Source organism: Melanotaenia boesemani, chromosome 21 (genome assembly GCF_017639745.1).
Source record: "Melanotaenia boesemani isolate fMelBoe1 chromosome 21, fMelBoe1.pri, whole genome shotgun sequence".
Lineage (NCBI taxonomy): Eukaryota > Metazoa > Chordata > Actinopteri > Atheriniformes > Melanotaeniidae > Melanotaenia > Melanotaenia boesemani.
In genome coordinates, this window is record NC_055702.1 from 29,405,437 (window position 1) to 29,432,620 (window position 27,184).

General features: G+C 45.1%; 1 protein-coding gene across 1 annotated transcript in view; it reads right to left on the reverse strand.

Annotated features, from left to right (window-relative positions):
- ryr2a (ryanodine receptor 2a (cardiac)) overlaps positions 1-27,184 on the reverse strand; it is a 392,644-nt gene that overhangs the window by 26,924 nt on the left and 338,536 nt on the right. Inside the window, exons 103-105 of the mRNA XM_041973182.1 lie at positions 27,020-27,106; positions 26,561-26,830; positions 26,293-26,423 (exon numbers count right to left, since the gene is read on the reverse strand). Coding sequence (XP_041829116.1) covers positions 26,293-26,423; positions 26,561-26,830; positions 27,020-27,106 — 488 coding nt within the window. The remainder of the gene's footprint in view (positions 1-26,292; positions 26,424-26,560; positions 26,831-27,019; positions 27,107-27,184) is intronic.

Below are 27,184 nucleotides of genomic sequence, written 5' to 3' on the forward strand. Positions count from 1 at the left end.
TCCAGTCCTCACTAAGACCAGGAAAGTAGATCCTAGACCTCCAGTCCTCACTAAGACCAGGAAAGTAGATCCAAGAACTCCAGTTCCACTAAGACAAGGAAAGTAGATCCTAGAACTCCAGTCCTCACTAAGACCAGGAAAGTAGATCCTAGACCTCCAGTCCTCACTAAGACAAGGAAAGAAGATCCAAGAACTTCAGTCCTCAATAAGACCAGGAAAGTAGATCCAAGAACTCCAGTCCTCACTAAGACCAGGAAAGTAGATCCTAGAACTCCAGTCCTCACTAAGACCAGGAAAGTAGAACCTAGACCTCCAATCCTCACTAAGACCAGGAAAGTAGATCCTAGAACTCCAATCCTCACAAAGACCAGGAAAGTAGATCCAAGAACTCCAATGCTCACTAAGACCAGGAAAGTAGATCCTAGACCTCCAGTCCTCACTACGACCAGGAAAGTAGATCCTAGACCTCCAGTCCTCACTAAGACCAGGAAAGTAGATGCAAGAACTCCAGTCCTCACTACGACCAGGAAAGTAGATCCAAGAACTGCAGTCCTCACTAAGACCAGGAAAGTAGATCCTAGAACTCCAGTCCTCACTAAGACCAGGAAAGTAGATCCTAGAACTCCAATCCTCACTAAGACAAGGAAAGTAGATCCAAGAACTCCAGTCCTCACTAAGACCAGGAAAGTAGATCCAAGAACTCCAATCCTCACTAAGACCAGGACAGTAGATCCTAGAACTCCAGTCCTCACTAAGACCAGGAAAGTAGATCCTAGAACTCCAGTCCTCACTAAGACCAGGAAAGTAGATCCAAGAACTCCAGTCCTCACTAAGACCAGGAAAGTAGATGCAAGAACTCCAGTCCTCACTAAGACCAGGAAAGTAGATCCAAGAACTCCAGTCCTCACTAAGACCAGGAAAGTAGATCCTAGAACTCCAATGCTCACTAAGACCAGGAAAGTAGATCCTAGACCTCCAGTCCTCACTAAGACCAGGAAAGTAGATCCTAGACCTCCAGTCCTCACTAAGACCAGGAAAGTAGATCCAAGAACTCCAGTTCCACTAAGACAAGGAAAGTAGATCCTAGAACTCCAGTCCTCACTAAGACCAGGAAAGTAGATCCTAGACCTCCAGTCCTCACTAAGACCAGGAAAGTAGATCCAAGACCTCCAGTCCCCAATAAGACCAGGAAAGTAGATCCAAGAACTCCAGTCCTCACTAAGACCAGGAAAGTAGATCCTAGAACTCCAGTCCTCACTAAGACCAGGAAAGTAGATCCTAGACCTCCAATCCTCACTAAGACCAGGAAAGTAGATCCTAGAACTCCAATCCTCACAAAGACCAGGAAAGTAGATCCTAGAACTCCAATGCTCACTAAGACCAGGAAAGTAGATCCTAGACCTCCAGTCCTCACTAAGACCAGGAAAGTAGATGCTAGACCTCCAGTCCTCACTAAGACCAGGAAAGTAGATGCAAGAACTCCAGTTCCACTAAGACCAGGAAAGTAGATCCTAGAACTCCAGTCCTCACTAAGACCAGGAAAGTAGATCCTAGACCTCCAGTCATCACTAAGACCAGGAAAGTAGATCCAAGAACTCCAGTCCTCAATAAGACCAGGAAAGTAGATCCAAGAACTCCAGTCCTCACTAAGACCAGGAAAGTAGATCCTAGAACTCCAGTCCTCACTAAGACCAGGAAAGTAGATCCTAGACCTCCAATCCTCACTAAGACCAGGAAAGTAGATCCTAGAACTCCAATCCTCACAAAGACCAGGAAAGTAGATCCTAGAACTCCAATCCTCACTAAGACCAAGAAAGTAGATCCAAGAACTCCAGTCCTCACTAAGACCAGGAAAGTAGATCCTAGAACTCCAGTCATCACTAAGACCAGGAAAGTAGACCCAAGAACTCCAGTCCTCACTAAGACCAGGAAAGTAGATGGAAGAACTCCAATGCTCACTAAGACCAGGAAAGTAGATCCTAGACCTCCGGTCCTCACTAAGACCAGGAAAGTAGATCCTAGACCTCCAGTCCTCACTAAGACCAGCAAAGTAGATGCAAGAACTCCAGTTCCACTAAGACCAGGAAAGTAGATCCTAGAACTCCAGTCCTCACTAAGACCAGGAAAGTAGATCCCAGACCTCCAGTCCTCACTAAGACCAGGAAAGTAGATCCTAGAACTCCAGTCCTCACTAAGACCAGGAAAGTAGATCCTAGTCCTCCAATCCTCACTAAGACCAGGAAAGTAGATCCTAGAACTCCAATCCTCACAAAGACCAGGAAAGTAGATCCTAGAACTCCAGTCCTCACTAAGACCAGGAAAGTGGATCCAAGAATTCCAGTCCTCACTAAGACCAGGAAAGTAGATCCAAGAACTCCAGTCCTCACTAAGACCAGGAAAGTAGATCCAAGAACTCCAGTCCTCACTAAGAACAGGAAAGTACATTCAAGAACTCCAGTCCTCACTAAGACCAGGAAAGTAGATCCTAGAACTCCAGTCCTCACTAAGACCAGGAAAGTAGAACCTAGACCTCCAATCCTCACTAAGACCAGGAAAGTAGATCCTAGAACTCCAGTCCTCACTAAGACCAGGAAAGTAGATCCTAGAACTCCAATCCTCACTAAGACAAGGAAAGAAGATCCTAGACCTCCAGTCCTCACTAAGACCAGGAAAGTAGATCCAAGAACTCCAGTCCTTACTACGACCAGGAAAGTAGATCCAAGAACTCCAGTCCTCACTAAGACCAGGAAAGTAGATCCTAGAACGCCAGTCCTCACTAAGACCAGGAAAGTAGATCCTAGAACTCCAGTCCTCACTAAGACCAGGAAAGTAAATCCTAGAACTCCAATGTTCACCAAGACCAGGAAAGTAGATCCTAGAACTCCAGTCCTCACTAAGACCAGGAAAGTAAATCCTAGAACTCCAATGTTAACCAAGACCAGGAAAGTAGATCCTAGACCTCCAGTCCTCACTAAGACCAGGAAAGTAGATCCTAGAACTCCAGTCCTCACTAAGACCAGGAAAGTAGATGCAAGAACTCCAGTTCCACTAAGACCAGGAAAGTAGATCCTAGAACTCCAATCCTCACTAAGACCAGGAAAGTAGATCCTAGAACTCCAGTCCTCACTAAGACCAGGAAAGTAGATCCTAGAACTCCAGTCCTCACAAAGACCAGGAAAGTAGATCCTAGAACGCCAGTCCTCACTAAGACCAGGAAAGTAGATCCTAGAACTCCAGTCCTCACTAAGACCAGGAAAGTAGATCCAAGAATTCCAGTCCTCACTAAGAACAGGAAAGTAGATCCTAGAACTCCAATGCTCACTAAGACCAGGAAAGTAGATCCTAGAACTCCAGTCCTCACTAAAACCAGGAAAGTAGATCCTACACCTCCAGTCCTCACTAAGACCAGGAAAGTAGATCTTGGCCTCCAGTCCTCACTAAGACCAGGAAAGTAGATCCTAGACCTCCAATCCTCACTAAGACCAGGACAGTAGATCCTAGAACTCCAGTCCTCACTAAGACCAGGAAAGTAGATCCTAGAACTCCAGTCCTCACTAAGACCAGGAAAGTAGATCCAAGAATTCCAGTCCTCACTAAGACCAGGAAAGTAGATGCAAGAACTCCAGTCCTCACTAAGACCAGGAAAGTAGATCCAAGAACTCCAGTCCTCACTAAGACCAGGAAAGTAGATGGAAGAACTCCAATGCTCACTAAGACCAGGAAAGTAGATCCTAGACCTCCAGTCCTCACTAAGACCAGGAAAGTAGATCCTAGACCTCCAGTCCTCACTAAGACCAGGAAAAGTAGATCCAAGAACTCCAGTTCCACTAAGACAAGGAAAGTAGATCCTAGAACTCCAGTCCTCACTAAGACCAGGAAAGTAGATCCTAGACCTCCAGTCCTCACTAAGACCAGGAAAGTAGATCCAAGACCTCCAGTCCCCAATAAGACCAGGAAAGTAGATCCAAGAACTCCAGTCCTCACTAAGACCAGGAAAGTAGATCCTAGAACTCCAGTCCTCACTAAGACCAGGAAAGTAGATCCTAGACCTCCAATCCTCACTAAGACCAGGAAAGTAGATCCTAGAACTCCAATCCTCACAAAGACCAGGAAAGTAGATCCTAGAACTCCAGTCCTCACTAATACCAGGAGAGTAGATCCTAGAACTCCAATCCTCACTACGACCAGGAAAGTAGATCCTAGAACTCCAGTCCTCACTAAGACCAGGAAAGTAGATCCTAGAACTCCAATCCTCACTAACACAAGGAAAGTAGATCCTAGACCTCCAGTCCTCACTAAGACCAGGAAAGTAGATCCAAGAACACCAGTCCTTACTACGACCAGGAAAGTAGATCCAAGAACTCCAGTCCTCACTAAGACCAGGAAAGTAGATCCTAGAACGCCAGTCCTCACTAAGACCAGGAAAGTAGATCCTAGAACTCCAGTCCTCACTAAGACCAGGAAAGTAAATCCTAGAACTCCAATGTTCACCAAGACCAGGAAAGTAGATCCTAGAACTCCAGTCCTCACTAAGACCAGGAAAGTAAATCCTAGAACTCCAATGTTCACCAAGACCAGGAAAGTAGATCCTAGACCTCCAGTCCTCACTAAGACCAGGAAAGTAGATCCTAGAACTCCAGTCCTCACTAAGACCAGGAAAGTAGATGCAAGAACTCCAGTTCCACTAAGACCAGGAAAGTAGATCCTAGAACTCCAATCCTCACTAAGACCAGGAAAGTAGATCCTAGAACTCCAGTCCTCACTAAGACCAGGAAAGTAGATCCTAGAACTCCAGTCCTCACTAAGACCAGGAAAGTAGATCCTAGAACGCCAGTCCTCACTAAGACCAGGAAAGTAGATCCTAGAACTCCAGTCCTCACTAAAACCAGGAAAGTAGATCCTAGACCTCCAGTCCTCACTAAGACCAGGAAAGTAGATCTTGGCCTCCAGTCCTCACTAAGACCAGGAAAGTAGATGGAAGAACTCCAATGCTCACTAAGACCAGGAAAGTAGATCCTAGACCTCCAGTCCTCACTAAGACCAGGAAAGTAGATCCTAGACCTCCAGTCCTCACTAAGACCAGGAAAGTAGATCCAAGAACTCCAGTTCCACTAAGACAAGGAAAGTAGATCCTAGAACTCCAGTCCTCACTAAGACCAGGAAAGTAGATCCTAGACCTCCAGTCCTCACTAAGACCAGGAAAGTAGATCCAAGACCTCCAGTCCCCAATAAGACCAGGAAAGTAGATCCAAGAACTCCAGTCCTCACTAAGACCAGGAAAGTAGATCCTAGAACTCCAGTCCTCACTAAGACCAGGAAAGTAGATCCTAGACCTCCAATCCTCACTAAGACCAGGAAAGTAGATCCTAGAACTCCAATCCTCACAAAGACCAGGAAAGTAGATCCTAGAACTCCAGTCCTCACTAATACCAGGAGAGTAGATCCTAGAACTCCAATCCTCACTAAGACCAGGAAAGTAGATCCTAGAACTCCAGTCCTCACTAAGACCAGGAAAGTAGATCCTAGAACTCCAATCCTCACTAAGACAAGGAAAGTAGATCCTAGACCTCCAATCCTCACTAAGACCAGGAAAGTAGATCCAAGAACTCCAGTCCTTACTACGACCAGGAAAGTAGATCCAAGAACTCCAGTCCTCACTAAGACCAGGAAAGTAGATCCTAGAACGCCAGTCCTCACTAAGACCAGGAAAGTAGATCCTAGAACTCCAGTCCTCACTAAGACCAGGAAAGTAAATCCTAGAACTCCAATGTTCACCAAGACCAGGAAAGTAGATCCTAGAACTCCAGTCCTCACTAAGACCAGGAAAGTAAATCCTAGAACTCCAATGTTCACCAAGACCAGGAAAGTAGATCCTAGACCTCCAGTCCTCACTAAGACCAGGAAAGTAGATCCTAGAACTCCAGTCCTCACTAAGACCAGGAAAGTAGATGCAAGAACTCCAGTTCCACTAAGACCAGGAAAGTAGATCCTAGAACTCCAATCCTCACTAAGACCAGGAAAGTAGATCCTAGAACTCCAGTCCTCACTAAGACCAGGAAAGTAGATCCTAGAACTCCAGTCCTCACTAAGACCAGGAAAGTAGATCCTAGAACGCCAGTCCTCACTAAGACCAGGAAAGTAGATCCTAGAACTCCAGTCCTCACTAAGACCAGGAAAGTAGATCTTAGAACTCCAGTCCTTACTAAGACCAGGAAAGTAGATCCTAGAACTCCAATCCTCACTAAGACCAGGAAAGTAGATCCTAGAACTCCATTCCTCACTAAGACCAGGAAAGTAGACCCTAGAACTCCAGTCCTCACTAAGACCAGGAAAGCAGATCCTAGAACGCCAGTCCTCACTAAGACCAGGAAAGTAGATCCTAGAACTCCAGTCCTTACTAAAACCAGGAAAGTAGATCCTAGACCTCCAGTCCTCACTAAGACCAGGAAAGTAGATCTTGGCCTCCAGTCCTCACTAAGACCAGGAAAGTAGATTGAAGAACTCCAATGCTCACTAAGACCAGGAAAGTAGATTCTAGACCTCCAGTCCTCACTAAGACCAGGAAAGTAGATCCTAGACCTCCAGTCCTCACTAAGACCAGGAAAGTAGATCCTAGAACTCCAGTCCTCACTAATACCAGGAGAGTAGATCCTAGAACTCCAATCCTCACTAAGACCAGGAAAGTAGATCCTAGAACTCCAGTCCTCACTAAGACCAGGAAAGTAGATCCTAGAACTCCAATCCTCACTAAGACAAGGAAAGTAGATCCTAGACCTCCAATCCTCACTAAGACCAGGAAAGTAGATCCAAGAACTCCAGTCCTTACTACGACCAGGAAAGTAGATCCTAGAACTCCAGTCCTCACTAAAACCAGGAAAGTAGATCCTAGACCTCCAGTCCTCACTAAGACCAGGAAAGTAGATCTTGGCCTCCAGTCCTCACTAAGACCAGGAAAGTAGATGGAAGAACTCCAATGCTCACTAAGACCAGGAAAGTAGATCCTAGAACTCCAGTCCTCACTAAGACCAGGAAAGTAGATCCTAGACCTCCAGTCCTCACTAAGACCAGGAAAGTAGATCCAAGACCTCCAGTCCCCAATAAGACCAGGAAAGTAGATCCAAGAACTCCAGTCCTCACTAAGACCAGGAAAGTAGATCCTAGAACTCCAGTCCTCACTAAGACCAGGAAAGTAGATCCTAGACCTCCAATCCTCACTAAGACCAGGAAAGTAGATCCTAGAACTCCAATCCTCACAAAGACCAGGAAAGTAGATCCTAGAACTCCAGTCCTCACTAATACCAGGAGAGTAGATCCTAGAACTCCAATCCTCACTAAGACCAGGAAAGTAGATCCTAGAACTCCAGTCCTCACTAAGACCAGGAAAGTAGATCCTAGAACTCCAATCCTCACTAAGACAAGGAAAGTAGATCCTAGACCTCCAATCCTCACTAAGACCAGGAAAGTAGATCCAAGAACTCCAGTCCTTACTACGACCAGGAAAGTAGATCCAAGAACTCCAGTCCTCACTAAGACCAGGAAAGTAGATCCTAGAACGCCAGTCCTCACTAAGACCAGGAAAGTAGATCCTAGAACTCCAGTCCTCACTAAGACCAGGAAAGTAAATCCTAGAACTCCAATGTTCACCAAGACCAGGAAAGTAGATCCTAGAACTCCAGTCCTCACTAAGACCAGGAAAGTAAATCCTAGAACTCCAATGTTCACCAAGACCAGGAAAGTAGATCCTAGACCTCCAGTCCTCACTAAGACCAGGAAAGTAGATCCTAGAACTCCAGTCCTCACTAAGACCAGGAAAGTAGATGCAAGAACTCCAGTTCCACTAAGACCAGGAAAGTAGATCCTAGAACTCCAATCCTCACTAAGACCAGGAAAGTAGATCCTAGAACTCCAGTCCTCACTAAGACCAGGAAAGTAGATCCTAGAACTCCAGTCCTCACTAAGACCAGGAAAGTAGATCCTAGAACGCCAGTCCTCACTAAGACCAGGAAAGTAGATCCTAGAACTCCAGTCCTCACTAAAACCAGGAAAGTAGATCCTAGACCTCCAGTCCTCACTAAGACCAGGAAAGTAGATCTTGGCCTCCAGTCCTCACTAAGACCAGGAAAGTAGATCTTAGAACTCCAGTCCTCACTAAGACCAGGAAAGTAGATCCTAGAACTCCAATCCTCACTAAGACCAGGAAAGTAGATCCTAGAACTCCATTCCTCACTAAGACCAGGAAAGTAGACCCTAGAACTCCAGTCCTCACTAAGACCAGGAAAGCAGATCCTAGAACGCCAGTCCTCACTAAGACCAGGAAAGTAGATCCTAGAACTCCAGTCCTTACTAAAACCAGGAAAGTAGATCCTAGACCTCCAGTCCTCACTAAGACCAGGAAAGTAGATCTTGGCCTCCAGTCCTCACTAAGACCAGGAAAGTAGATGGAAGAACTCCAATGCTCACTAAGACCAGGAAAGTAGATCCTAGACCTCCAGTCCTCACTAAGACCAGGAAAGTAGATCCTAGAACTCCAATCCTCACAAAGACCAGGAAAGTAGATCCTAGAACTCCAGTCCTCACTAATACCAGGAGAGTAGATCCTAGAACTCCAATCCTCACTAAGACCAGGAAAGTAGATCCTAGAACTCCAGTCCTCACTAAGACCAGGAAAGTAGATCCTAGAACTCCAATCCTCACTAAGACAAGGAAAGTAGATCCTAGACCTCCAATCCTCACTAAGACCAGGAAAGTAGATCCAAGAACTCCAGTCCTTACTACGACCAGGAAAGTAGATCCAAGAACTCCAGTCCTCACTAAGACCAGGAAAGTAGATCCTAGAACGCCAGTCCTCACTAAGACCAGGAAAGTAGATCCTAGAACTCCAGTCCTCACTAAGACCAGGAAAGTAAATCCTAGAACTCCAATGTTCACCAAGACCAGGAAAGTAGATCCTAGACCTCCAGTCCTCACTAAGACCAGGAAAGTAGATCCTAGAACTCCAGTCCTCACTAAGACCAGGAAAGTAGATGCAAGAACTCCAGTTCCACTAAGACCAGGAAAGTAGATCCTAGAACTCCAATCCTCACTAAGACCAGGAAAGTAGATCCTAGAACTCCAGTCCTCACTAAGACCAGGAAAGTAGATCCTAGAACTCCAGTCCTCACTAAGACCAGGAAAGTAGATCCTAGAACGCCAGTCCTCACTAAGACCAGGAAAGTAGATCCTAGAACTCCAGTCCTCACTAAAACCAGGAAAGTAGATCCTAGACCTCCAGTCCTCACTAAGACCAGGAAAGTAGATCTTGGCCTCCAGTCCTCACTAAGACCAGGAAAGTAGATCTTAGAACTCCAGTCCTCACTAAGACCAGGAAAGTAGATCCTAGAACTCCAATCCTCACTAAGACCAGGAAAGTAGATCCTAGAACTCCATTCCTCACTAAGACCAGGAAAGTAGACCCTAGAACTCCAGTCCTCACTAAGACCAGGAAAGCAGATCCTAGAACGCCAGTCCTCACTAAGACCAGGAAAGTAGATCCTAGAACTCCAGTCCTTACTAAAACCAGGAAAGTAGATCCTAGACCTCCAGTCCTCACTAAGACCAGGAAAGTAGATCTTGGCCTCCAGTCCTCACTAAGACCAGGAAAGTAGATGGAAGAACTCCAATCCTCACTAAGACCAGGAAAGTAGATCCTAGACCTCCAGTCCTCACTAAGACCAGGAAAGTAGATCCAAGAACTCCAGTCCTCACTAAGACCAGGAAAGTAGATCCAAGAACTCCAGTTCCACTAAGACAAGGAAAGTAGATCCTAGAACTCCAGTCCTCACTAAGACCAGGAAAGTAGATCCTAGACCTCCAGTCCTCACTAAGACCAGGAAAGTAGATCCAAGACCTCCAGTCCCCAATAAGACCAGGAAAGTAGATCCAAGAACTCCAGTCCTCACTAAGACCAGGAAAGTAGATCCAAGAACTCCAGTCCTTACTACGACCAGGAAAGTAGATCCAAGAACTCCAGTCCTCACTAAGACCAGGAAAGTAGATCCTAGAACGCCAGTCCTCACTAAGACCAGGAAAGTAGATCCTAGACCTCCAATCCTCACTAAGACCAGGAAAGTAGATCCTAGAACTCCAATCCTCACAAAGACCAGGAAAGTAGATCCTAGAACTCCAGTCCTCACTAATACCAGGAGAGTAGATCCTAGAACTCCAATCCTCACTAAGACCAGGAAAGTAGATCCTAGAACTCCAGTCCTCACTAAGACCAGGAAAGTAGATCCTAGAACTCCAATCCTCACTAAGACAAGGAAAGTAGATCCTAGATCTCCAATCCTCACTAAGACCAGGAAAGTAGATCCAAGAACTCCAGTCCTTACTACGACCAGGAAAGTAGATCCAAGAACTCCAGTCCTCACTAAGACCAGGAAAGTAGATCCTAGAACGCCAGTCCTCACTAAGACCAGGAAAGTAGATCCTAGAACTCCAGTCCTCACTAAGACCAGGAAAGTAGATCCTAGAACTCCAGTCCTCACTAAGACCAGGAAAGTAAATCCTAGAACTCCAATGTTCACCAAGACCAGGAAAGTAGATCCTAGACCTCCAGTCCTCACTAAGACCAGGAAAGTAGATCCTAGAACTCCAGTCCTCACTAAGACCAGGAAAGTAGATGCAAGAACTCCAGTTCCACTAAGACCAGGAAAGTAGATCCTAGAACTCCAATCCTCACTAAGACCAGGAAAGTAGATCCTAGAACTCCAGTCCTCACTAAGACCAGGAAAGTAGATCCTAGAACTCCAGTCCTCACTAAGACCAGGAAAGTAGATCCTAGAACGCCAGTCCTCACTAAGACCAGGAAAGTAGATCCTAGAACTCCAGTCCTCACTAAAACCAGGAAAGTAGATCCTAGACCTCCAGTCCTCACTAAGACCAGGAAAGTAGATCTTGGCCTCCAGTCCTCACTAAGACCAGGAAAGTAGATCTTAGAACTCCAGTCCTCACTAAGACCAGGAAAGTAGATCCTAGAACTCCAATCCTCACTAAGACCAGGAAAGTAGATCCTAGATCTCCATTCCTCACTAAGACCAGGAAAGTAGACCCTAGAACTCCAGTCCTCACTAAGACCAGGAAAGCAGATCCTAGAACGCCAGTCCTCACTAAGACCAGGAAAGTAGATCCTAGAACTCCAGTCCTTACTAAAACCAGGAAAGTAGATCCTAGACCTCCAGTCCTCACTAAGACCAGGAAAGTAGATCCTAGAACTCCAGTCCTCACTAAGACCAGGAAAGTAGATCCTAGACCTCCAGTCCTCAGATCTTTACACTGGCTTCCTGCCTTCCTTTTAGAAAGACCTGAATGATTTAGGACCAGAATCCATTTAGGATCTTCTGGTTGGTTATGAAGCAACCAGATCTCTCAGGTCTTCAGGGTCAGGTCTACTTTCTGTTCCTAGAGTCAGAACTTAACGTGAAGAGGCAGCGTTCAGGGTTATGCTCCTCACATGTGGAACAAACTCCCAGAAAACTGCTGACTCAGCAGTTTTACATCAGGGTTAAAACTTTTCTTTTTTTTTTTTTTTTTTTTTCACCTGTCTTGTCCAGCATCGTTGCAAACAGAATGAATGTCTGGCTGCCGTCTGATGCCGGGCAATTTTACTCTATCAAGCAGGGATTTATACTACATGTATAAAGTCCCTCTTGATGATATGAAAAACTTTATTAAATCAAACTCTTAATGCTGGACTCGACCGGAGGGGACAGAGAGAGAGAGAGAGAAAAGAAAGGAGAGAGAAGAGGGAGGGGAGGGAGAGGGACGGAAAGGGTGTGGGGAGTGCAGGTGGGGACTTCAGACATCATACAAAAGACCACGTAATCCATACTACTTACAACATATATATTTAAGATCATCCTAGCCAGTAGGTCATTACAGAACTAGTTGATAATAGTAACAATAATAATAATCACAATAAAAATAATAATAATAATAATAATAATAATAGTAATAATAATAATAAGAGTAATAATAATAATAATAATAACAGAAATAATAATAAAATTTTAAGAATAATTATAAGAATAGAGAGAAAAGGTATATTGTGGAAAAAAAATATGATAATAGATATAAGTGAAACTGCTGTATTCAAGAACACGCGCAGAGAAACCTGTGTGGATGTGCTGGAGGACTCGGCTACACGGCGACGCAGAGACTATGTCAACATACCGAATATACGGAGTGGAGACGTTCAGGAAGGAGTGACCATGCAGAGTGATCATGCAGATGCCACCTCACCTGAACAGAGGCCAGAGTCAGGCCAGCGGTCCCGAGACCCAGGCCACCAGCCCCCCCGTAGGCAACAGACCCCGACCGGTCCACAGAGACGACCACTCGTCCGCCCAGGAAGACAGCAGCAGGAGACCCCAGCAGGAGCCCCCCCGCGGACACAGGGCACCGGCCCCGGCAGGCCGAGGCCAGCAGTCCCTGACCCCCCCTGAGCACCGGCCGCCCGGGACAGACGGGGCAGAGGGCCCGGGCCCAGGAGCCCAGGGACACCCCCCACCCCCACAGGCCGAGGGCCAGCACGCCACCCGGGGGGACCCGGCCCGCCCAGACGGCCACCGCCAGAGGCCAGCCCCACACCCCAGTGCCCAGCCGCACACCCCGAGAACTAGTCCTGCCCCCCCCCAGACCAACACACACACAAACAAACACACACACACACACACTCTCCTTCTACTCCTCCATTCATCCTCCCACGCATACACCATCCATCCCTCACATACTCTTTCCTCCCACACACACACACCATCCTTCCACCGTCCATCCTCCCACACACACACCATCCTTCCACCATACATTCTCCCACACATACCCCATCTTCCCACACATACATCATCCTTCCACCATCCATCCTCCCACACATACACCATCCTCCCTCTCATACACCATACATCCACCTTCACATACCCCATCCTCCCACACACACACACACTATCCTTCCACTACCCATCCTCCCACACATACACCATTCTCCCACACATACACCATCCTCCCTCTTCTACACCATACATCCACCTTCACATACCCCATTCTCCCACACACACACACACACTATCCTTCCACTACCCATCCTCCCACACACACACCATCCTTCCACCATCCATCCTCCCACACATACCCCATCCTCCCACACATACATCATCCTTCCACCATTCATCCTCCCACACATACCCCATCCTCCCACACACACACACACTATCCTTCCACTACCCATCCTCACACCATTCTCCTACCCATACACCTTCCTCCCACACAAACACCATCCTTTCACCATCATCCTCCCGCCACCTTATGTCCCGGGGGGACAGCCTCAGCCAGGAGGCGAGGAGACATGAGCCAGGCCCCCACCCCCCCACATCGCCCCAGCCCCCCACTCCCCACCCCCAAAACAGCACCTTCCCCCCAGGGCCAGCAGCCAGAATCCCCCGGGACAGCCCGCCCACGCCCCGGGCCAATGCGACAGGCCACCCGGCCCCTCCCCGCCCGCGGGCCATCCATGGAGACAGGGGCGCTTAAAGACCCCATCCCCCTTCCCTCCCCCACTAGCGAGGGAATATATTATGTGCTGTTTGCAATTAAAAGAGTTAAAATTGGGAGGCAGTAACTGCATTGAGGAGGGGGTGGGGCCACCTGAGCAGTCCCACCCACCTGACCTCGCATGTTCCGCCCCCCAAAACGTGTTTGTATGTTGCAAATGTTATTTGTGCTCAGTGACTAAGTGGAATTAAAAGCTGGGAGGCATGCTGCCGCTTGGCGAAGCAGTGGGGCCACTATGATGACCCCCCTGCCCCGCCCAGCGCAACAAGCACACCTCCCACAGCCCTACCTGTGTATGTAGTGAAGAGTGGGGGAGGGGAGGGGTCAGGAGATGTAGGTCCAGAGGGGAGTGAACCTCCCCCCTGGAAGACGACCCGCCAGCGGCTTAGGGCGCCCCCGTCCTCCGCCGGCCCCGAAGGGCGTCACAGGCCCGGAGCAGCCACCCAACCCAGGCACGCCACGAACCCCCCCAGGGGCCAGCCACCAGCCCAAGGGGCCACTTTCCTCTTTCTGAGTGGGAGGGGGGCGAGGCGAAGGAAGGGAACCCCAGGCCCACGCCCCCGACACCCGGCCAGGGCGCCCCCCAGAGGACACGTCCTAACCCCTGCAAACACACACACCCTTTTTTTTTTTTTTTTTTTTTTTTTTTTTCCCCTCCAGCCACTCACACACCCTCTCACACACCTCTATACCCAAACACCTCAAAACGTGCAAATACCCCCACACACACACCTCAGGCACATACCTATAAAAACACACACCGGTGCCTCCATACCCACACATGGAAACTTTCATACACACACGCCCACATACACACACACTCTCATACCCCTCCATACACATACACCACTACACACACACTCACATACATACCTGCATATACACACAAACACCTCCATACATACTCACGCCTCCACCCACACCTTCACTCCTCCACACACACATCGACCTCCACATGCACACACTCACATATACACACCTTCACACACACACATACATCCCACATAGACCTCCACACATACACCCGCACACCCCTCACACACACACACATAGACGCACACACCCAGACCTTCATACACACCTACACACACGTACAGCACACACATCCCTCTACACCCACCCACACACACACATACCTACAGACACACACACACACACACACCCACCTATATATACACACACCCCCACCCAGGTTCTCGGGCTGCGACCAAGCACCAGGGCACGGACCAACCAGCCCCCGGCACGGCACATCCGGACGGGCCCAGCCCCCCCCCCCAGCAGCGGCAGACCCCCCACCCCCAGGAGCGGGGGGAGACCCGACGCCCCAGAGCCCAAGGCCCCCACCCGGCCCACCCCGGGCCCGACCGGCCACCCGGCCAGGGGCCGACAGACACCGACCCAGGCACCCCGGCAGCCACCCCCCACCGCCACGAGGCAGCCCCACCCCGGGGCCCACCCAATGCCACCCGCCCAGATCGGAACCCCCAGCCGACCCAACAGTGGAGCAGCCGAGATCCCCACCCAGGAGACAACCGGAGACCCGAAGCCACCAGGGACCCCCACCCACATCCACCGTCATTCCAGCGAAGCCGCAATCCTCCACCTACTTTAAGTGATGTAGCCAGTCACAGGGGACCAGAGGGAATGAAAGTCATCTGATTGGTTCCTGGAGGAGGCAGACATTGTCTCAATGCTGATGTGGTCTAACAGGAGATTTCTAAACTGCTGGATAGACAAATTATTCTTATCTTTCCAGTTCACAAGAATAGTTTTCTTTGCGATGCATAAGGCTGCGAGGACCAAGTTTATGGAGTGTATTCCTATGTTGGTGTCGCCCAGGTCGCCCAGTAGGCAAAGTGTGGGGTTTGCAGAAAAACTGGTTTTAAACCATTTTGAGAGATCTTCACACACCTTAATCCAGAACCTTTGGACAGGTGTGCAGGACCACAGCGCATGGATGTAGCTATCAGAAGTGTTCTCAGAGCAGTGTGGGCAGATATCTGATGGTGAAAGGCCCATCCTGAACATCCTGTGTCCTGTATAATGAGTTCTATGGAGAATTTTGAATTGTATCAGTTGTATATTTGAATTCTGAGTCATTTTAAACATGTTTAAACATATTTGTGACCATCTTTTCTGATCAAAGTTATTAGATAAATCATCTTCCCATTTTGAAGTTGGGAGAGATATCCTGTCTTCTAGCTTTGCAAGTAATCTATATATTTTTGATAATAATTTTGGAGTATTAAGATTCAAGAATTCTGCTATTCTGACAGGAAGCTGCAAGTCTAACTGTACAGGGGTATACTTCTTATATATAATTGATTTTAGTTGGTGGTACTCTAAGAATTTATTACTGATGATTCCATACTGTGAGATTATTGTGCTGAAAGATACCAAGTTTCCATTTTCTATTATCTGTCCTAACTGTTGTATTCCTTTAGTCTTCCATTGAGTGAAGTTTATCATCTTTTTGTTCTGCAGGATGTCAGGGTTGTTCCAGATGGGTGTAAGTCTACATGGAAAGAGGGAAGATCTGGTTATCTTACATAATTCCCACCAAGCCATTAAGGAAAAACGGATGTTAAGGCTTTTAAAGCACTTATATGGTTTAATGGTTGAGCTGATGAAGGCAGGTCAGAGATGACTAAGTCCTCACACAAAGCCTGCTCCCCATCTAGCCACGGCTCATCCAGATAACTGGGTTTGAGCCACTTGGAGATGTACTGCAGCCTGTTAGCTATAAAGTAGTGATTAAAGTTTGGTAGGTCCAGTCCTCCTCTATCTTTAGTCTGCTGTAAGGTTTTAAGACTGATACGTGACGGCTAGTTTTTCCAAAGAAACTTGGATATGAAAGAGTCCAGAGATTTAAACCAACTGGTGGAGGGTTTAGTGGTTATCATTGAAAATAAGTAATTAACTTTAGGTAGGATCATCATCTTAATGGTGGCAACTCTCCCCATTAGTGAGATGGGTAAGCGCCTCCACCGTAAGAGATCATCTTCTATTGTTTTTAGTAGCTGAACATAGTTTAATTTTGTTAAATCTGATAATCTGGGGGAAATATTTATACCTAAATATCTAATGTTTCCTGTCTGTATTTTGATATTAGGGATGTTTTGTAGGTCACAGTTGATGGACATGGCTGTAGTCTTAGCCCAGTTAATGGAATAATCAGATATTGATGAGAACTTTGCAAGTAATCTATATATTTTTGATAATAATTTTGGAGTATTAAGATTCAAGAATTCTGCTATTCTGACAGGAAGCTGCAAGTCTAACTGTACAGGGGTATACTTCTTATATATAATTGATTTTAGTTGGTGGTACTCTAAGAATTTATTACTGATGATTCCATACTGTGAGATTATTGTGCTGAAAGATACCAAGTTTCCATTTTCTATAACCGTGATTGTCTGAGAGAGTGATGTTTGTGAGTTCTGAAGGAAGAGTAATACATCATCTGCATAAAGACTTATTTTATGTTCTATATTTTTGCCCTGGATTCCTTTAATTTCTATATTTTGTCTAATAGCAGCTGCTAACGGCTCTATGAAAATGGCAAAAAGTGAGGGGGAGAGTGGGCAGCCCTGTCTGGTGCCTCTCTGTAAGCGGAAGCTTGGAGAAGTTTGATCGTTGGTTTTCACACATGCATTTGGGTTATTATATAATATTTTAATCCACTCTATGAAAGCAGGTCCAAACCCAAATTTGTCTAGTGTTGCAAATAGAAACTTCCAGTTTACCCTGTCGAAGGCTTTTTCTGCATCTAGAGAAATGATTGTGGATTCTAGATTATGTAAAGTAGAGTAATCTATGAGGTTAATTAGTCTACGCATGTTAGTAGATGAATGTCGACCTTTTATAAAACCTGTCTGGTCCGGATGTATTATAAGAGGGGTTATTTTTTCTATCCTTCTGGCAAGAGCTTTACTAATTATTTTCAGGTCTAGATTTATTAAAGATATGGGACGGTAACTGCATGGAAGTGTGGGGTCTTTGCCTGGTTTTAGCAATAGTGTTATATTAGCTAAGTTCATATTTTGCGGTGTTTTTTGTTTTTCCTGTATTTCTAACAACATATTATAAAATGTAGGAGCTAGCGTTGTCCAGAATTCCTTGTAAGATTCTGCTGAGTAACCATCTGGACCCGGGGCTTTATTGTTGGGCATATGTTGGAGAGCTTCGTGGAGTTCATCTACAGTAATAGGTGCATCTAAAGTTATTTTATTTTCATTTTTTAGTTTTGGTAGATTAATGTTGTTTAAAAATTGTTCAATATGTTCATCTGTTGGATTAATCTGTGATTCATATAATGTTTTATAGAAGCTTCTAAACGTGTCATTTATCTTGTCTGGGTCATGGCTGATGTTTCCGTCTTGATCTTTAACAGAGGAGATTGTTGTTTTCTCCTTGTTTGTTTTTAGTTGATTTGCTAAAAACTTTCCAGATTTGTTACTATGTTCAAAGTTCTCCAAGCGAAGTCTTTGCACTAAAAATTGTGTTTTTTTATCTATAATTTCTTTAAGTTGCAATTTAGTTTTCCTTATATTATTCATTGTGTGCTCTTCAGGGGAAATGCGGTAGGCCTCCTCCAATGATTTAATCCTGAGTTCTAATTCTAAAACTCTTGCTGTTTCCTTCTTCTTCTTATGTGAGGAGAAGGAAATTATTTTCCCTCGCATTACTGCTTTTCCTGCTTCCCAAAGGAGACACGCTGAAGTTTCAGGCATGTCATTTTTTTCTATATAAATTGACCATTCTTTTTTAAAATAATCAATAAACTCAGGATCTTTCAATAAAGAGGTGTTAAATCTCCAGCTTTTACCAATCGGTTTATTATTTTTGATTCTCAGACTGAATGAAACTGGTGCGTGATCGCTGATGCTGATTGGATGTATCTGAGTCTCTGAAATGTCGCCCATTAGTGAGTTACTATTTAAAATATAATCTATTCTAGAGAAGGAGTGGTGAACTGAAGAGAAGAAGGTGTATTCTCTTAGTTTAGGATGGTGAGAGCGCCAAGCATCGCAAAGACCAAAATCCTTCATGTACTGTTTGATAGTTTCTGACGACTGCCAGACTCGATGACTACCTGATGTGCTGCAGCGATCTTGTTCAGTCAAGACTACATTAAAATCACCAGCTAGCACTATTCTGTTATCTGAATAATTCTGGAGTGTAGCAAACAGGGAGTGGAAAAAGGAGGGATCATCTACATTGGGGCCATACACATTGGTAATACATAATTTGATATTACAAATAGATAATAAAGTTATCAGAAATCTGCCTTCCGGATCCACTACTGTGCTATCTATGTCAAAATTTAGTCTCTTATTAATAAGAGTAGCTACTCCTCTCTGCCTAGAATTATAACAGGCTGAGTAAACATGAGGAAACTGAGCTGTTTGAAGAAGATCTATGGTTGAGTTTGTTAAATGAGTCTCTTGTAGTAAGACAATGTCAGCCTGCAGCTCCTGTAATTTATTAAAGATCTTCAACCTCTTCTCCCTGGAACCGGCTCCATGTACATTCCAACAGACGATTTTTAACATGGTTATTGTGAACGGTTTAATGCTTCATGCATGTTACTGACGCGTGTGTCTTTGTGCACCCCTCTGCGTGTTCGCGCGTGTTTGCATGCAGCCTGACTGCGCGTGTTTATCCGTGTGTTAAATATCCGTATATGTACCTTAATGCGTGTTCTCTCATACATAAAACGCGAGTGTTTATATGTATCATGTATGGTGCGGCTGTGCGTCCTGACGGTGTTCGACCGGCTGCGTGCGCTGCTGATATTACGAGCTGGATTACAATTAACAGTGAAGGCGTGAAATAGAAAGAGAGTGAAAAGTGAGAGTGATTGTGTGTAAGAGAAAAACAAAACAGAAAAAAAATACATCGATCTAGGTGTAGAGGCTGTGGTGAGGACGAGCGGTGTGTTCTACTGTCAGTGATCTATAATGGCGAGTTAAGAGTGATCATTGTGAGAGATTGACTTACAGCACCTGGGATCAGAAGAGCCACGGCGTGATGTTGGGGTCCCGGTAGAGCTGGCCGTCAATAAATAATTTGTCCACTGCGATGACTGCTCGGGATCCTTCCGTGATGAATTTTCGTCTAATCGGGAAAAGGATTCTTCTCCGGTCAAGAATTTCCTTTGGAAACTGGTCGTTTACTCCAAAGTTGGTTCCCCTTAGTTCTCGGCCCTGGCGTTTAACTCTTTCCTTTTGCTTAAAATCCCCGAACTTTGCAACAATAGGCCGCGGTCTTTGGGCTCCGGGCTTCTTTCCTCCCAGACGATGGACTCGGTGAAACTGTATATCATTTGTAACTTCTGCAGGAAGTTTAAGTTTGGTGGATATAAAGCTTCTTACAATGGCTTCAGGGTCCTCATCCGTCTGTTCTGGGATTCCCATAAACACCAGATTGTCCCGCATACTCCTGGCCTGTAGGTCTATTACCGTTTCTTTTATTTTTCTATTTTCTACTGTGAGTCGGGTCACTCCCTCCGTGAGGGATTTCACCGACTCCCTAAGGTTGACGTTCTCTGTCGCTAGCGCCTCCACCTGCTTCTGGCTAAACTCCAGCGATTCTCGGACGGCCTGGAACTCTCGGTGGAGAATCTCCAACAAGCTCAGACGGGCGTCAAAGCTGGAGAGCTTGTTATCTATTGATATTAATACATCCGTTGAGTCTTTGCTCGGAGGAGAGATGGATCCAGGTGATTCCTCATCGCGCTGTCGCTTCGCCGCTGAAGAGGTGGACGGAGTCGAAGTTTTGTTTGACTTCCCCATAACTATTAATTCGTAGCACTGATCTATGTAACTGGTCAGGCTAGCCAAATCCTCCCCACTGTGCTACAGAGTATCTCTTAATAAGTTCCTTTTTCCTTCTTTAGAAAAAACAATGTTTTTACAGGGTTAGTGAATTGGCGATGGTACAGAATTGAATAAATGAATTTGTTATTTAGCGCCTTGTCTCAGTCTGCCGTCTCTCACTCACCAGTGTCACTTACCTCATGACGTCACTTACCTGCGACACCTCAGGGTTAAAACTTTTCTATTTGCTGCCTTTTATCAGAGCAGTTGTTAATTCCCCACACTGGAACTTTACTTCTGGCTTTTTATCGGCTTTATTTGAGTTTTTTCTTTCTGTTTTTATTTCATTTCTTTTATTTCTTTTAACAGTTTGTTTTAAATGTACTTGTTATTGCTTCCTGCACCCTGCTGTGATGCTTTTAATGTTCAATGTAAAGCACTTCGACATGTCTTGTCCATGAAATGTGCTGTACAGATAAACTTGCCTTGTCTTGCCTCTGACTGCTCTAGTCCTGGCATTGAACAAGAGCTCGGGTTAAGATCTAGGCTGCCTGGACTTGAAAATTAGGGATAGTTTGACAAGAGGAGCAAAGCCAAGAATTAAGCTCAGAGAAGTGACTGACAGGGGACTGGTTAATAATCCCTGGATCCACCAGATCCAGCAAGCACAGAGGCAAGAAGACACCAGGAAATAATCCATACCCTGGCCGGGAAGTAGTGGAATTCTTCAGGCAGGTTTTTAGCTTTACCAGCCATCTACTGCAGATGCGACAAAGACAACGCTTCCGCCGGGAGGCTAACGCTGGAGCCCGGTAAGGATGAGCTGGGATTTCTGGTAGAAACGGAGGCAAAATTTTATATCCTCCAGTAATAAAGGTAAAAATATCTTTGACGAGAAGCCTTAAATCCAACAGTATTTAGCAATCATACACCAATGTTGACTTGATCTCATTAATAGCATGGGTGAAACTGTAGACTGGAGGCCTCATCATCCTTCCCTCTAGAAAGAAGCACATCTAAGGTCTCTGTAGACTATAGAGAATCCTTGTCAGCTTCAGTTATGGGGCTTCCAGAGTCAACGATATCAAGCTGGTCACCTCAGCTGATGACCAGTGTCAGTCTAACTACATGATGTTGTAGATGCTGTTAACATGTACTGTAGGCCCTGATGCAAAAGACTAGCTTGGCTTGTTAGCTTGTGATAGAGGCTCCAAAGAGTGATGTGTGCGCAATGTTTGCATGAGACTGCTGAGACTAGTGCTGCTAGGACATATTCCAGCTTAAGACAGGCAGTGCACACTAAATGCATGTCTTTGGCCAAAATCTTATGACCACAGCCATGGCAGGGGTTAAACATGACAAGGGTCTGGGAAGCCATAGTTAAGTATATGATGCATGCTGTTTTGATTTAATTGTAGCTGTGTGTTAGTATCAGCACTAGCTTGTTGTAACACCCTGACTACGATTGACTCGAACCAGCCAGACTGAAAACAGCTGTCTTGCATAGTTGCTGGCTAGCAGCTCCAATTCAGTCCAATTCAGTTTTATTTGTATAGCACCAATAAGAAGACAATTCATTGTGCTCCAATTGTGCAAATTCGCATTAGTCCAACAAAAATAAAGGTATTCTGCACCGAAACAAGGCAATGGCTGTATCAGGTGCTTCACAGCTACAAAAAAACACAAAGAGCTGGAGCTCACTGATGTATTTACAGCTTCAATGTGCAAACTTCAGAGAAATAACGTTTTAACACCTTTGTGTCTTCACATTTATCCAGTTTATAGGCTCCCATTTATTAGCTTCAGTACCACCAAAATCATCTGAGGGTGACCAAACATCCTCTTTTGCCTGGACATGCCCATTTTTCATGTCCTGTCCAAGGAGCAGTAGTTATAGATTAATAGAAATGTCCATTGTTTTCATTGTTTTTCATGGGACCAATAAGCATGTACTAAAACTGACTGGTGCTTTGCACAGAATACAATGGTCTTTGATGCAGGTGAAGTCAGGCCCAGACTGGCCGTCATGAGCAGTGGGATGATTCCCAGTGTCCTGCCAATCCTCCGTCGGCACTCCCCTAACCCTCCACACCTGTCCCTGATCCCATCCCTCCAATCAAGCCAACCTGTCACACCTGTCTCCCATTGACTCACCAGTCCTCATGTACACCAGCACCACAGTCACTCCCTGTCGGACCTTAATGGACTCACTCAGGTGGAATACCCATTTTTATGTGTGAAAGTGCAGATATGTCCTGATCTACTTGAACACACCGTGCTCTAGACTGAAGATAAGCTGTAAACCAGATTACTGCCTCTGCTGAGAAAATAAAACCTGACATTTTAGATAAAAGCAAAGTATGGTTGACCGTATCGAAAGCCATTTTAAGGTCGATAAATACAGCTCCCACCACATTGCCCTTGTCCAGGGACTTTTTTACATTTACAGTTAAACAGCAGAAGAACCTGGTGTAAAACCAAACCGGTGGGTGGAGGAGCTGTCTGGCTTCTAAATACTCAATCAATTGTGCTGCTACAACCTTTTTGATAACTTTAGATAAGACTGGTAAAATTGATATAGGGCGATATTTACACGCAGAGTCCTGACTTCCTGTTTTGAATACTGGGACGATTACTGCTTTTTTTTTTTCCAGGCATTAGGAAACACGCAAGTTCTTACAGAGAGGTGAACAAGAGGTGTCAGTGGTCAACTAGCACACCTATGTATTTTTTAAAAAACAGACTACTCATATTTGAAAGTTTATCAATTATTTCTTAAACTTTTGCTTCCTGGACCTCTTTAATATACAAACAACCTGCTGGGACAATTTTTGTCAGTCTGCAGGCTGAAAATATTTTGCTAGTTCTTCAACTGAATGTACAAAATATGAGTTGAACTCATCAGCCATAATAAACTATTGGTTATATTTTTGTTCTGCAATCTTCCCGTGTTCATTTGGGGGCAGCGTGTTTCTTTGGGGGCAAACGTTTATCTGAACATGAAGATCACTGGTTGAGATTCTCCATGAGCCTTTTATGTAGCTGTAATCATGAGCTGGTAGGATACCAGCTCCTATCTAAACTTCATTCTACTGGAAGTGTTGCACTGGTTTGTAATGAATGTGTAAGATTTACAGTAACCTATACCTAAAGTTACCTATACCTAGTTAAACATGAACAAATATCTGGTGGTAGTAGGCTAATATTCATTAGTTCTTTTTGATGCAATGATTACACTTTCCTCTTATGTTCACTTCCACTACCAGAAGAAGGTGGTGATGATACGGGAGGCTTGCAGGCAGGGTCATCTCAGCCCGGTTGTAGCTCAGAGGATTGTACAGGTATATAAGAATGTACTTATATAAGGAAGACAAGTTATTGGTTTAAGTTTGAGTTGTGTATGAAATATGTTGATGTTATTAATATAAACCAGCTGAACAGGAACAATTGAAATTATGTTACATTGATATTCTTTAAATAAATTAAGTTGTTAATCATATGATAAAATAATTTATAACAAAAGTGTCTTATTATCATAGAGACACTATATTATGTAATTATAATCTTCTTATTGATTGCCAGTTGAGGCTCAAGACCCTGAGGATAGCAATCCAGGGCTCAGCACAACACCAGCAGTAACTGATCACCTTGAAAAGGAAAGAGCAAGATGAGACAATGAAGCCTTCTGTGAGAGTTAAAGCAAGAAGATGTGGAAGCACTTCTGAAACATGAAGCAATGCTCACAGCACAGATTCTTCTCAGAATATTTGAGCAGACAACCCCACTGTCTAAATACCGTCAGACCAGTGGTATGGACCCTCTAACCGCCCAGGACCTAGTGCTGGGAACGACGGCCTGAGAAAATGTTCCAGGGATTTACTGGTGTTAGGAGAGCAGCAGTTGTGTTTGTGGAGTGGGCAAATGGTATTTTTCAGGAGCTGAATGAGTTCGATGTTGAAGTTAAGACTGCCCAAACAAACGAGCACGAAAAAAGAAAGTCATGCCAGGCGAACAAGAACAAGATGAGTCTCTTCTGGATGTGGAGGCAGAATACAAAATCAAAGTCCACCATGTCATCCTTGACACCATCACAGACAGCATTCATCATCGATCTACAGCCAGTGCAGTGCTCTGCTCAGGCTTTGCCTGCATGGATCCACAAAACTTCCCTACAAAGAGCAGCTCTTGAGGAGCTTAGTAAACGCCTCCCGAGGTTTGATGAGAGTGCCACAGCTAGCCTTGCAAATCAGTGGGAGACACTGAAGATACCCCCTTTGGAGAGCTATAGAGTCAGGACTGTTGCTGGGCTCCCTCAGGAAGACGAAAACACTGAGAAACCTGAAGAAGGCTTGGAGCTAAAGAGCAGAAGCTGTTCCTCTTATAAAAAGTGTCCAGTATGCTGCTATGTCATCCTGTCTCATTACAATCTGTTGACAGAGGCCCACCATGTCATTGGTCTGTGAAAACAGTGGCCTGTGAAAGGACATTTTCTATACTGAAATTTGTCAAGAAGAGACTGAGGACCATCAGCCGCTTGGAGGCATTTCTGCTAATGTCAGCTGAGAAAGAGAGTCTCAGTCATGGCATTACTGACAAGCTTGCAGAGACCAGTGAATTAATGCGCCGCCAGCTGATCTTCTAAGGGAGTGATTTAAGTTTGGTAAAGCTGCATTTATTTATTTGAAAATACAGATTTCAGCATTTTATTTTCTGTTTTATTCGTGGCATGTATATTTATAAAGCTGAAATGCAGCACCTTCTTGACCTCCAAGTTTAGTTAAGCTATTTATATATTATTTTACATACAAAGCACTTTATTTTCAATATTACCAGTTGCTTATTTCCGTATCTGAAATATGTCATCTGCTAACCTTCTAAGTCAAAAATATGTGTGAATGTGTGGAAATTAATGTTTTGTTTCATTGTTTAAAATCTCACTGAAATGTGTATGAGGTTAAGTGGCATTGACTTGTCTCATTTGATCATTAAATTGTATATTTAAGGAACTTAAAAGGTGTACGAGGATGATCGCAAACATTCAAATTTCTCTTCACACTGTTATGAAATTGCTGGTTTTACGTCGTGAAATATTTGGTGGGTTCTGCTGAAGCAAACATGGATCGACAGGTGGGCTGAAAAGTTTGGGAACCCATGATAAGGTTGGTCAGTGTCTTATCTTTTTAAGTTGAGTCAACTTTTTCATTTTCTACTAAATTTATTATAGTAAAAAAATGAAGAGCTCATCAGGAATCCTACTGTGCTGTTGTACTGAACCCGTGATGAGTGAGGGAGGGAAAAGCACTGAACTGGTGGCTTTTAGTTTTGTGTTCATGGCTGTTAAATATAAATTTGATTTGAATTAAAAAAAATAGAATAATGGGCTTTTGATGATTACTTACCCATATGTGGGTGCATGGGTTTGTGGTTGTGCACACATGGTGAGAGCATATGTGTGCAGTATGTGGGTAGGGGTGGCCTGGGTGAGTGAAAGTGTCCCGGTCTGACCTTTTGTCCCAGTCCAGCCCCGTGTGAAGTCATTCCTGAGAGGCTTCCTTGTGGGTAAATCGGCTCCGCTTAGTGACCAGTGGCCAGAGTTGTTAGCTCCATCTGTGGACTATTCAGCTAAGTACCACGTTCTACTGTTGCTGAGGAAGCAGCTTTGTCAGGGAGAGGGAACACAGAGGACATCCTGGGCATCACTGCTGCGAGCCAATCATGGCAGGCCTAATGGAATAACAGCTCCCGAGGAACACATGGAAGAGCATTCTCCATGGTGAGATACTGAGCAAATGCTTGAAAGAGAACCCTCATCACCCACACATACATCCACAAACACTCACAGACCCATCACTGGCCATCATATACAGCCTGTTTCCATCCTCATACTCACTGTGTGTTGATTACTAATCTGTCCCACTGTCCTTTGATATCATCCTCAGATGGTTGCTCTGTGATGTAAATGCCTCCAAATTCCAACTTCCTGGCCACTTCCTTTTCCCGCTTAAAGATCACCAGTGGTACCTATTTAACCCACAAGAAGACAGCGGTAAAGACACCCTGTTTCATTTCAACTCATCTCAGTGTGTGGATTACATGGCTCACTTTCCCTGAAGGGAAATGATATTCTAATTCAGAAATGATTTCTGTCAGAATCTTGCCTTCAGACAGTAATATCCAATGATGCAGAAGAAAGAGATGACCGTGTGCAGGACTGCAAGGATCCGTAGCATGGGCTCCATGTATCCGCTGCTTTCTTCCAGGACAAACCGGACTATGACTGGCTTCAGGGTCTCCCCCGACTCATCCATCAGTCCTTCCTTTTCTTTCATCGTTTCTTTGATCAGTGGATCCCACTGGACACTGGTTTCGGGTTGTCTCCTGGTGTATTCTGCTTCCCTTTCCTCAACCAGGGATGCAGATGTAGAAACCTGGTACAGAGAATTTTCACATATCTTCCTTATCTGTAGATTCTCAGGTATCAGGTTACCCAGGCTAGGGCCCAGCTGACCACGTTAACATACTGGTTTCAGAATTACTAACTCGGTGAATGGAAACTATGTGAGTTTGGATACATCTCTGATTTAGTGTCAGGTGTGTTTCATTTACTGAGTAGTTACCTTATAAAACAGGAGAATGAAGTTGATTGCAAAGGCAACAAAGAGTGCCAGCATCCTCATGTTGTAGAAGTTTCTGGCAAAGTAGTTCTGCAGGAATGACCGGAAGATGAAGTAAAAGCACTGCTCCTCATTCCCACTGCTCACTTCCATGAAATGGAACCAGTG